At 53.9% G+C, this 12,215-nt stretch overlaps 1 protein-coding gene across 2 annotated transcripts in view; it reads right to left on the reverse strand.

The window, feature by feature from the left end:
* Nucleotides 1-12,215, reverse strand: part of ITGAE (integrin subunit alpha E) — a 67,721-nt gene that overhangs the window by 22,085 nt on the left and 33,421 nt on the right. For both annotated transcript variants that reach the window (XM_021067683.2, XM_084985394.1), the window contains exons 14-20: nucleotides 11,884-12,024; nucleotides 11,024-11,260; nucleotides 9,600-9,730; nucleotides 8,152-8,282; nucleotides 6,471-6,634; nucleotides 4,897-5,025; nucleotides 2,302-2,375 (exon numbers count right to left, since the gene is read on the reverse strand). In XM_021067683.2, coding sequence (XP_020923342.2) covers nucleotides 2,302-2,375; nucleotides 4,897-5,025; nucleotides 6,471-6,634; nucleotides 8,152-8,282; nucleotides 9,600-9,730; nucleotides 11,024-11,260; nucleotides 11,884-12,024 — 1,007 coding nt within the window. The remainder of the gene's footprint in view (nucleotides 1-2,301; nucleotides 2,376-4,896; nucleotides 5,026-6,470; nucleotides 6,635-8,151; nucleotides 8,283-9,599; nucleotides 9,731-11,023; nucleotides 11,261-11,883; nucleotides 12,025-12,215) is intronic.

The following is a 12,215-nucleotide window of genomic DNA, read 5'->3' on the forward strand; positions in this document are numbered from 1 at the left end:
AGCAACATGGGATCCTTAACCCACTGAGCAAGGCCAGGGATCGAACCCGCAACCTCATGGTTCCTAGTCGGATTCATTTCTGCTGCGCCATGATGGGAACTCCTGTCCTGAGTTTTATGTCTTGAGTTTCGAGCTTGGATGACCCAGTGGCGCTAGTCGTGAGGGAGAGAACACCGGAAGGCCAGGGAGCAGAAGTTGACCAGAGAGGGTCAGTCCGGGGCACGATGAGAGGTGCGCCCAGAGGATAAGAAGGCAGAGATGTTGAAACATCAGTTGGGTATCCTGTTCTAGAGCCCAGGAGAGGGATCCGAGAGTCATGGGAATATTTACCAGGGATTCTTAACCTGAGGGCCAGAGAGAGCTTCAGAGGGCCCCGAATGCAAACACTTAGGGATGCACATGTGATCTCCTAGGGAGAAGGGTCCGTAGTTTCCCTTAGATTCTCTAGGAGATGCATGTCCACAAAGAGATCAAAACCATTGAGACATTTGGATGCTGAGGATGAGGCGCAATGCTTTTGAAAAAAGAACAGACTGCTTGCTGTGTACACTAGGGGGTGATATAGAGCCACTGTCTCACAGTCTATTTCACAAGGACTTGGCTGGGGTTGGGGGGGAGCGGGGCACGTTCTCGTTCTCGGCTATACATTACTCCCTGATAGAAACAAGTGTCTGCTCCTTAGGCTGGATTCCAAAACACTCAAAAGTCAGTAACTGGATCCTTAGTGAATGAGGGGGCATCGCTAAACCATCCGCATCTGAAACACAAGTCCTGCAAATGTCTGTGAGGGCTTACCAGGACCCAGAGAACAGTATTCCTCCCCAGAGATGCCAACTCTGGCCGACGGACCATCCGGGCCATGTCACACACCCAGCACAAGGAGCCAGGGAGGGCATTTTAAGACCACCACACACTCAAAACTGAACGCATGATCTCTTCCTCCCCGCCCTGCCTTCCAAAACCATGCTTCCAAAAATCTCCCCCAGTTCTGTTCTTGGGCGTTGCCATCATTCTAGAATTCAGTGTGGTCCGAGAGAAGGTTGGCAGGAACAGAAATGATCCGTATCTGTGCCATTTGGTATCACTAGGCACGTGAGGGCACTGAGCACACGAAACGTGCCTCGTGCAATGAAGAAACTAAATTTTTTAAAAATGTTAATTCGTTTGAATTACAATAGCTAAGCGTGACCAATGGATATTGTATCAGCTCCATTGTGGACACTCTGGCTGAAACCTCGAAAGACTTCTTGGATCCCTCTCTTTCTCTCACTTCCCACATCCAACCTGCCATCCAATCCTGGGGACTCTAATTTCAAACCATAACCACCTTCTTTGCTCCCGTCCTGGCCCAAGTCACATCACTTCTCACCTGGGTCATTATCTGCCTGCTTCCACCTTTGCCCCTACAGTCTGTTCTCAATGCAGCAGCAAGAAGGATCCCGTTCGGGTGCATGGCCATGGCCTTCCTTCGCCTTCCCAGCTCCCCGGGAAAGCCCATGCGGAGAGGCAGCCACGCACGGCCTCTCCTCCCCGCCTCATTCTACTGCAACCACACCGGTGTCCCGGCTCGTCCGCCCTGCTCCAGGCTCCCAGCTCGGGGCCTGTGAAGATGCTCCTCCTTCCAACACACACCCAGTTCATTCCGGGACCTCCTCTCCACGAGATGTCCCCTTCTCCATGAGCCCTTTCCTGACTGCTCTGTTTAAAACTGCAACCCCACCTCCAGCCAGCACTCCCACTTTCCCTGCCTTATTTTTCTTCATAGCACATCTCACCAACCTAAGACTGACTTACATATGATCTTCTCCCCCTAAAAGCACCAGAGGGCCAGGTTTTTTTGTCTGTGTTGTTCACGGATGTATCTCTAGCTCCAGGAATGCTGGGCACAGAGGAGAGGCCCCCTAAATATGTCATGAATTAAGTGATTTGCTCAAGAGGTGAGCCAGGGAAGAGGTTACCGCTGAGGTGGTCCTAGGAGCCAGAGACACGGGGTTATGAAAATCGCGCTGCCCAGGAGGTCAAGAGACTGGGTGCACGGCCACCCAATGACCACATGACCTCGGGCAGGCCCTCGGTTGCGTCTTCTCCCTCATCTCTAACATGGGAATACAAGCCTCTGTCTTGCCGCCCCCACGGGGCAGCTGACTAAGCAATGAGACAATACATGCAAAGCCCTTTGCGGGCCATGAGGAGGAGGAGGAGGAGGAGGAAGTGAGCCATCGGTCCTGGTGAGGGGTTCGCCCAGGTAAGCCTGCAGGAGGAAGTTAACTGCAGAACGTGTGACGACTGGATTCCACTCACTGAGAGAGGGTGGTGTCCAACTGCAGCTCGGCGATGCAAAACAGCTTATTCTTGCAGGCCTTCTCGTAGGGCAGCTGCAACCAGACAGAGAGCGGCAGGATCAGTCCAGGGACCCGCCATCCCCATAGCCTTGCCTCGTGACCTTCTCCTTAGGACATGCCTGTCCCTCCTTTGGGTAGAGGCGCCCAGGCGGAGGTTGGGTCCACTTGGCCGAGAGAGCCGTGACTGTGACAGTCCTTGATCTGTCAGGGATGAGGTGTGCTTGGCATCAGGCCTCTGGCCAAGGTCAAAAATGGAGTGACCTTTGTGAAATGATACCAATGCCTGTCACTTTCATATGAAGCTGACTAAGCAGCATCACGACGACCTCACTACTTTGAACATTTCAGGGAGGAAAACCCATGCGAAGAAAAGCTTCCTTAGTCCTTTTAAACAGAGGCAGGAACAGCAGGGGCACAAAGGGGGGACACCAAACCAAATATTGTCAAGGTTCCCCCACCCCATCAGGTCCTCTGCCCCCATGGCTCGTCTTCTCTGTAGGTTAAATATTCCCCTTGCAATCTTGCTGACACCAAAACAACCTCATTCAGAAAGTCACGTGGGGTCCAAAAGGCCCAGGTGAGGTTGAAAAGCTCTGGCTCAGGTTGAAAAATCAAGTTTTCTAAAGGATCTGCTCTATTTTTTCTTTTTTTTTTTGTTATGAAAGAAACATAGCCAGCTCCCAACCTGGGGAATCTCTGCATTTATCTTCCCAGCAGCCAGAGACCACCTATGACCATATGCCAGGACTGTTTCTGTGACCTGCAGCTAGAGTGGGAGCCCAGGGAGCCCAGGGCTAGAAAGGAAACCTGCTTCCTGGGGAAAGGAGATGCAATTTGCAGAAGTCAGAGCTTGGAGCTCTGTCCAACTGGGCCAACCAACAATTTAGGGCAGGGCTTTTCATTTATTTTTTTCTTTTTAGGGTCATACCCTCTCTGCATATGGAAGTTCCCAGAGAAGGGGTCAAATTGGAACTGCAGCTGTCAGCCTACATCACAGCCGCAGCAACGCAGGATCCGAGCTGCAGCTTGCGGCAATGCCAGATCCTTAACCCACTGAGCAAGACCAGGGATGAAATCCACGTCCTCAGGGATATTAGTCAGGGTCTTAACCCACTGAGCCACAGAGGGAACTCCTTGTTCTTCTGCTCTTTCCTGAATCATCTAACTTACCATTAATACCAAAGTTTAAAAAATTATTTAGAAAATAAATGTACCCTGGGAGTTCCTGTCATGGCTCAGTGGTCAACGAATCTGATTAGGAACCATGAGGTTGTGGGTTCGATCCCTGGCCTCCCTCAGTGGGTTAAGGATCCAGTGTTGCCGTGAGCTGTGGTGTAGGTTGCAGACACAGCTCGGATCCCACATTGCTGTGGCTGTGGTGTAGACCGGCGGCTACAGTTCCAATCAGACCCCTATCCTGGAACCTTCATATGCCACGGGAGCAGCCCTAGAAATGGCAAAAAAGAAAAAAGAAAAAAAGGAAAAGAAAAAAGAAAAAGAAAAGAAATGTGCTCTTATACATTTGAAATACAGGCACTTGCCTAAAACATTAAGGTAAGAATCTTCGTTCCTGGGGAATCATTCCCTGATTCCCCCTCTTCCTGGGCAGGTGAGCAGTGGAAACGGTCACTCTGATTACGCTGTCCTCATTTCTATTTGCTACTTGTGATTGGACATCGGCTATTAACCAAAACTGGAGCTAAAGGCTTATATAACTGAATTAACATAGAGCACTTCTGTGCAAATATCGGACAGCTGTGAGTGTCCTATGATTACCTAGAATATACTTCTGCTGCCTGCAGCTTTTCTGTGCCAGCATGAACTACTTTGGGCTTCTTTTTATTTGGGGAGGTTCAGTTCATTCCAACTAACTCTTCAGTGTTAGTAACGACTACTCTTCAGTGCTCGTGTCATCACATCTTTGATCCTGCTGGTTTCTCCATACCCCGTAGGACTCTCTAAATGAATATGACAGATGACCCCGGTCGGGGGGGCCGGGGAGAAGAGGGCCTGAGTGGGAAGAGAATCTCCTTAGAGATCACAGAATCCACAAGTTGGACTGTTTATTTCCCCCACTGATTTCTTATTGTTATGAGATATTTCTTGTGACACTACCTCCCTGCCAGGGTGCAGGTCTGGTGGGTCCTTTAGCCTGAAGGCCTGGGCAGGACCCGGGCAGGCAGGGGAGCCAAAGGCCGTGCTCTCTGCAGCACAGGGCAGGTGGGCTCCAGTCCAGTCCCCAGGAAGACCCCCCACCACACTGTCATCAGAGACCCTCGCCAAGTCGGGCCGCGTACTCATGTGCTTCGTCGAGAATGCAGCAGGCACTTTTTGTGATCACAGAAGAACTAGCCTTGGGGATGGTCTGGAGACCTGCGTTACCCACCCGTGAGTCCTGGGCAAATTAACTCCATCTCAGCAACGCTATAGCTCCGACTATACAGCATGGGGCCCAAAGGCTGCCTGGAGACCCTTCCCACTTTAGCATCCTTTGCAGATAGGGAAGGCTTTTGGGGGGATGGCTCCCAGAAGAGTCTGGGCTTCGCGGAGTCACCTGGAAGTAGGCGGAGGGCTCAGAGTGGACGTCCAGGACAGGCTGGGGATGGTCCGTCCGGCCCTCAGGGGTCTGGAGTTGGTAGCTGACCTTGACAATGATGCTAGAGAAGCAGTCCTCCTGACAGAGCTGCGGAGTCGCCAGGGAATTCAGGGGCGGAGTTGATGTGGGGAGAAAACGACGGGGAGAACACTTTTAACTTTGAGATCGTCACAATAAGAAACAAGGACAATTTTAACTTCGACGTTGTCGCAATAAGAAACAAGGACGCTGGTGAGCCAAGAGTCCCAAGCCTCTTCCAAATACACCAGGCTGAAGGGATACTTCCTTCAACCAAGCCACCAACAGCACTGGGAAAAATCTCCCTTGATCTGCCATGGCCTCAGGCTTCCTAACGCCTTACTGTTCCCATCCCTCCCGCAAAGGGATTTCCGCCATCAGAAGTTAAAAACAAGCTCGGACTTTGTTCAGAGGACGACTGGGAGCCATGAAAGGCAAGCGTCACAGTCACATCTGTATTTACAAAGATCTTTCTTGGGCGTTCCCATTGTGGCGCAGGGGAAACGAATCCAACTAGGAACCATGAGGTTGCTGGCCTTGCTCAGTGGGTTAAGGATCCGGCGTTGCTGTGAGCTGTGGTGTAGGTCGAAGACACGGCTCGGATCCGGTGTTGCTGTGGCTCTGGTGTAGGCCAGCTGTAGCTCCGATTGGACCTCTAGCCTGGGAACCTCCATATGCCATGGCAGCGGCCCAAGAAATGGCAAAAAAAAAAAAAAAAAAGACAAAAAACTGAAGACAAGGAGATGGCCCAGGAGGCTGCCTGCTGTTTTCTGCCATTCTTTTGTTTATTGAGCGTTTCTGCCAGGCAGCAGCTTTGAACACCTGAGAGTAGGTGAGCATGATTCCCGGGTAGAAAAGACAGTGATGCTTGTATTTAAGGAAGCCACAGACTTGCTGGAAAGTCACTCTTAATCCAGTTAACAATCAGAACAGATGTGTAGTCAGAAGCATAATTTGTGATTTATTGGGGAGGTCCCTGGTGGCCTCAGGGTTAAGGATCCACCATGCAGAAGTTCCCAGGCCAGGGATCAAACCTGTACCAGGACCTGAGCCACAGCAGTGACAAGCTAGATCCTTAACCCACGGAGCCACCAGGGAGCTCAATCTTGTTCAGTTTTTCTGGGTCCGACTCTCATAAGGGCCCTCTGGTTTTGACTCGTGTTATACACCCGGGTGAGGTGTAATGGGTCTACCTCACTGGGGAGGCACCCTTGTTATTCCCAATTTATTACCAGGAAAAACGTCAGCAAAGAAAGCATTTCCCTTTTCACCCAGCTTCTAGGAAGCTCGGAGATTTACTTGGTGTTCAGTGTCAGAAGGTTTCTTTAATTTGGATTTCTGCACCATAACTCCCATCCGCCAGGCTACCACGTGGTTCTGGATCTATTACGATTATTTCAGTTGCCTGCTTCGTGGCGGGGGGTGGGGGGTATGTGTGCTTCATTGCATGCCCCTCAGTTCTCTTCCCAACAACACAGACCCCTCTGGACCCTCTCGGAAACCCCTCCACTTACCTGCTTCTCTGTGGGAAGGAGCAGGAAGGGCTCGCAGAGTTGGGGCCCAGCACCCCACTTCCTCAGGGAGCTCTGACACTGCCTCTCGTCTGAACACTGCATCCTTTTCCTCTGCTTCATCGCATCCACGTCCAACGTGAAGTTCAGAGAGGTCTCTCCGAGGCCTGGGAGTGAAGAGAGATCTTGTGGATGGTGCTGGGATGGGCAAGCCCCAGACAGGGGGCCTTCCTGCGAGCCCCTCCGGAGGGGTGTCGCCTTCCCTGAGTTTCTCCTTCACTTCAAAAGTCCTTTTCTCATGTCTTCTGGCACCTGGCTAGGGTCCCTCGGTGCCCCCGCCCCAGACCTGGAGCCACGCATCCTCAAAAGAGAGTCAGTCTTCCCAGGGGAAAGGGGGGCAAAGGGGGAGGCTGGGCTTGAGGTGGGGGTAACGAGGAGGAGAAAAAAGTCAAGGAATGGAGAGAGAAATCACAGAGTAAAACCTGAGAGCAGAGCTGGAAGCACCTTGTAAATAACTGGGGCCAATTCCCTCACTGTGGAGAAGAGAAACCAGTGCCCAGAGAGTGAAAGACACCTGTCCAATGTCACACAGCCACTTACTAGCTGCTGTTCCGACTCTGTGGCCTGAACCTTGCAGCCTAGAACTAACAGGTCTGTCCTTTTCTACGCTCAGATTCGATCAGGGACTCCTGCGGTAAAGCCCTCCCAGCCCCACCCCCACGGCGAGAGCACTTTCTGACCTGCAGGAAGCAGAGAGATTGATTGGGATGAGTCCTGAGAGATGAAACCTGGGGCCCTGGTGCTGAGGGATTGTTCTGGAGGGGACCTCTTGGGTTGGCAGTAAGTACCTGGGCTGTGGAAGCCATGCCCACCCTCTGCCTTCTGGAAAGTCTCCCAAACACTGCCAGGTAAGGGGATGGGAAGAGAGGCCAGGCCTCCAGCAGGTGATCCAATCGCACCTGGGACCCGGGCCAGGGAGGAGGGGAGGGGGAAGATGTGACCCGGAGAGAAAGAGGAAGGGCACCTCTCAGGAGCCCCCCCCGCCCCCGACACACACATGCGCGTGGAGATAGCAGATGGAGACGGAGAAATGAATGCCTTTTCCTGAGGCTTCTTTCAGAAACCCAACCCTTCAACCTGAGGAAGGGATCTAATGCCCCTTTTCCCAACAGGGTCAGACAGACCCCTTCAGAGTGACTTTAACAGAGGGTCACCCTTTTCTGGGGGGGTTTCCATTAAGCAGAACCTGAGGTCAAAGGAGCAAAAATCTAATAGAGGAATTTAAAAAAAAAAAAAAAGGAGTTCCCATTGTGGTACAGCAGAAACAAATCCAACAAGAAATCATGAGGTTGCGGGTTCAATCCCTGGCCTCGCTCAGTGGGTTAAGGAGGATCCAGCGTTGCCATGAGCTGTGGTGTCGGTCACAGATGCAGCTTGGATCTGGTGTTGCTGTGGCTGTGGCATAGGCTGGTGGCAACAGCTCCAATTCGACCCCTAGCCTGGGAACCTCCATCTGCCAAGGGTGCGGCCCTATAAAGACAAAAAGACAAAAAAAAGTAATAATAATAATAGAGGAATTTCATTTCATAACACCCACCCCCACCCAGCCCTCTTTCCCTGCCCCCCACTAAAGCCAACAGTGAACGCCCACCACACTGGACGGGTCAGCCAGGTTGCTTGTTACCTGACTCAGCAACTGTGGTCCCAGACCTGCGTTCAAAACACAAATGCACTTTCACGCCGCCGTGGAAGCCAATGGGCAGTGCCTCGGGGATGAAGGTCATGGACACCTTCAGACGAACCACAGGTCTTGCACTAAACGAGACAGCAAAGACGACCGTGAGAAGGGCCCACGGGACGTCCGGATCAACGCTTGGCTCATTCATTCATTGGATGAATATTTATCGACCATCTTTCATACGCCAAGTGCTGGTTGTTCTGAGCCTTCAGGATACGACAGGGCAAGAGACAAGGCCTGCCCTCGTGGAAGACAGACAACAAGCAAATAAACAAAAAGCAACAGGAAACTACTATGTACGGGTCACACTATGTACAGGCTGTGATAAAAATAAAACAAGATTAGGTAACAGAGACTGGGGGCTCCTTAGGTGGGTGGCTTCACAAATGAAGAGACTTAAATTGAGATCTGTTAACGAGAAGATCTAGGGCAACTGCATTCCAGGCAGAAGGCACGGCTTGTACGAAGGGCCTGTGGTAGGAATGAGCTCAGTCTGTCTGAAGAGCAAGAAGGTCAGCATCCCCAGGGCACAGTTCGTGGGACCGAGGGGAGTCACAGAGGTGGGGATGCAGGGGTCTGCGGGGCCAGGCCCTGCTAGGGAATTTGGATTTTACTCTAAGTGGGAGCCGTTGAGGGGTTTAAGCAGAAGAGGGAAGGGATCTCTCCGGCTGCTGGGTGGACAAGGGAGCCCAGGGAGGGGAAGCAGGGAAGGACACCACGGCAGTGGTCCAGGCGAGAGGTGACGATCGCTCTCAGGAGGTATTCTGGAGGCAGAGCCAATGAAGTTTTGTTGTGGGGTGGCAGGGGAAGGACAAAGAGGAATCCAGGAGGACCTGGGTTTTCATCCTGAACAAATGGCACGCTTGGCTGAGATAGAAAACCCAGGGAGGGGCGAGGGGGGGAGGGAATGGGGGGTGGGAGAAAGAGGCCATTTTTAGACGTGTTAACTTTGCGATGCCTCTGAGCGACAGCCAAGAGGGGTGTTGAGTAAACAGCCGAGTCACAGGGCAGAGAGGTGCTCTGTGGGCTTATTTATAGCCATGGAGCTTAGGGTTGGAGCACAGACGCTCTGAAATCAATAGCAGTAATAATAGCAGCCATCACTCGCACTGCGCTAAATACTTTGCATAGATTTTCTCCGTCCTCTTAACTCTGTGAGGTAAGTGCATTGTTATTCCCATTTAGAGATGAGAGAATTGGGACTTTGAAATCAATAGCCTGCCCAAGGGCACCCCTGTACAGGCAAGCTGAAGTTCAAACCCAGATGGGCAGACCCTGGAGCAGGTGCTCTTAACCACTGCACTGCCCCCTCCCGTCCATGCCTGGGGTCCTCAGGGGGTCATTTAGGGCAGGGCAACCGGTGAAGCTGCCCAGACGCCCGGGCAGACCCCTACCGGAGCACAGCCGCCCGGCCCAGAGCGCCCACGGTGATGTCAGCAAGGCCGTCCCCACTGAAATCTAAGCCACCGGCCACGGACATGCCGAAGTAGTGGAGTCCTGGGGCCACCGCCGAGGCTCTGATCCTCTGTGGAGGGAGAAACACAAGGTGTCAGGGAGGGAAAGGGCTTCCCTTTGGTGTTACTCAATCGGCAGACCGGCCTTGGTCCCCGCTCCAGGGAGTCCTCCACCGAGGATCTGGAGAGAGAAGGCCAACAGTCTCACGGGGGAGGTGGTATCTGAAGGGAGGCTTGAAGGGAGGGGAGGCCTGACCGGGAGACGAGGAGAGCAGAGTCACCTGAGAAAACAGCCGAGGCCAGGGCAGCTGGAGCAGGGGGCACAGGGTGCAAGGAGGCTGGCTGTGGGGCTGGGGTGTGGGGGCATGGCTGTCTAATTAGAATTACATTTCAGAGAGGCCACTGAAATCGCAGGATGGAAATGGCGAGGAGGCGGGCGCCGGGGGTCGGGGCGGGGGGGAGGTCGGGATGGAGAGGAGGGGCTGGACTGGGGAGGCGGACAGGCTGAGCTGGGTATCTGGGGTTATCCCGGGTTTCTGCTGTGAGGGGTGGAGGGATGGGGCCCAGAGAAGCAGCAGGTCTGGGGGCAGAGGATGCTTTTGGCTGGGCATTCTGAGAGTGAGATGCTGGAGGCTGTGCGGGTGAGGTGTTCGGGAGCTGCTGGACACACAGGACCCAAGCCTGGAAAGAAACAGCAACTGGAGGTAGGACAAAGTGCCCATCAAAGACGTAGTGTGGGGAGTTCCCGTCGTGGCTCAGTGTTTTAACAAATCTGACTGGAACCATGAGGTTTCGGGTTCGCTCCCAGGCCTCGCTCAGTGGGTTAAGGATCCGGCGTTGCCATGAGCTAAGGTGTAGGTTGCAGATGTGGCTCAGATCTCGAGTTGCTGTGGCTGTGGCGTAGGCCAGAGGCTACAGCTCCAATTGGACCCCTAGCCCGGTAACCTCCATATGCCGCAGGTGCAGCCCTAGAAAAGACAAAAAAAAAAAAAAAAAAAAGACCTAGTGTGGAGGTTGGCAATGCAGGGGAATGAGATTCAGGCATGGAGGGGTTGGGTGGGGACGGAAGCCAGAGGAGGCACAGAAAGAGAGGAAAGCAGATCTGAAGCAGGTCTGTGGTCAGCAATGCCAATGAAGGAGGGAGAGCCAGGTCGGGAAAGTGGGAGGATGTTGCCACCACCTCTAGCCCCGTTGCAAGGGTCTGGGATGAGACCCTCCGGGTGACTTCTGCCCTTCACTGGACACTCTCAACCCCCCGGGACCCGCCTGGCATGTAGGACTGGAGCTGACTTGGGTATCGGGCCATCCTATCTGGGGAAGGTCGGGGTCCCAGAGGAGAGGCAGGAGAGAGCCCTGCAGGTCACCTGTGGCTGGTGAGTAGAGAGGTCAACCAGCTGGTTGGTGGAGTGTCCATTGTAGATGTACACGCTGCCGAAGCCTGCACCATCGTCGGCCCCAAAGTCCTCCAGGGGGGCCCCGATGGCCACATCTGTGAGCTGATCCTGACTGATATCCCCCACCGTTGCCATGGCAAAGCCAAATCGGGCATAAGGTAACCTGGAGTGCCCACTGAGCGTGCGTGCCAAGGTGAAGGAACCATCCTGTAAAGCAGAGAGGCAGCTCAGCCCTCAAGACAGGGATGCAGGCTGCCCACCCACCAGCCCACCAGCCCACCACCCCAGGAGGCATGCCCCTGGGCTCGTTGATCCCGATGCTCCAGCAGGAGGTCTGAGGCTCAGAAAAGGCAAGAGACCTTCCCAAGGCTATACAGTGAGCGAGGGGTGAAGAAGGCAGGGTTCTCCTGCCTTGCAGTCCAGGACGCAGAGCTGCACCCCTCTGCTCCCCCAGTTAGGGGACTGGCCTGGCCACCAGGAGGCCTGGCTCCACCACACCCTTGCTCTGTAAACTGGAGCACGTCTCACCATCACTGAGCCTCAGCTTCCTCATCTGTACAATGGGAGTGACAGCCACCTTTCACCCTTACTGTGAGAAACAAGTGGGGTGACAGACAAAGTGTGCTTTGTCAACTGGGCAGCTGTTTGGGATGATGGGGTGGGGAACGTGAGAGGGGAGCAGGCGCCCCACCTGGCCCCCATCTACTCTGAGCTCCCCATCACCACCCTTTGGTTCAAGGCAGGGCCAGGGCGCTCCCAGCCTCCGTCACCTGGACCCCAGGCTGAGCCCCGCAGCCTCAGCCAACGTGCAAAGACGTAGATTCTCCCACCTGGTGGTTCACACGGTACACAGAGACTCTGCCCTCCTCTCCTTGAATGTGGTGAAACGGAGCTGCCACCAGCAAGAGGTCCGTGATCCCATCCATGTCCACGTCCACAGGGCACAGCTCGGAGCCGAAATAGGACCCCATCTACAGCCACGGGGGGCACGCAGGTCACAGGGAGTTCTGGGGAGTCCCCCACCCCCCGCCACGGGACCCCGCAGCATGGCTAGACCTCTGCTCTTGCTCTTCCTGGACCACCACATTTGGGGTGTCCAGATCAACGCATGGGCCAGAATAACACAGGGGTTGGGTGACGAGCCTGACCCCCCCTCAGTGGG

The sequence above is a fragment of the Sus scrofa genome, chromosome 12 (genome assembly GCF_054392235.1).
Source record: "Sus scrofa isolate SSC_HxYL_T2T_F1_AM1 chromosome 12, Sscrofa_HxYL_maternal_Yorkshire_Landrace_v2.0, whole genome shotgun sequence".
Taxonomy (NCBI): Eukaryota; Metazoa; Chordata; class Mammalia; order Artiodactyla; family Suidae; genus Sus; species Sus scrofa.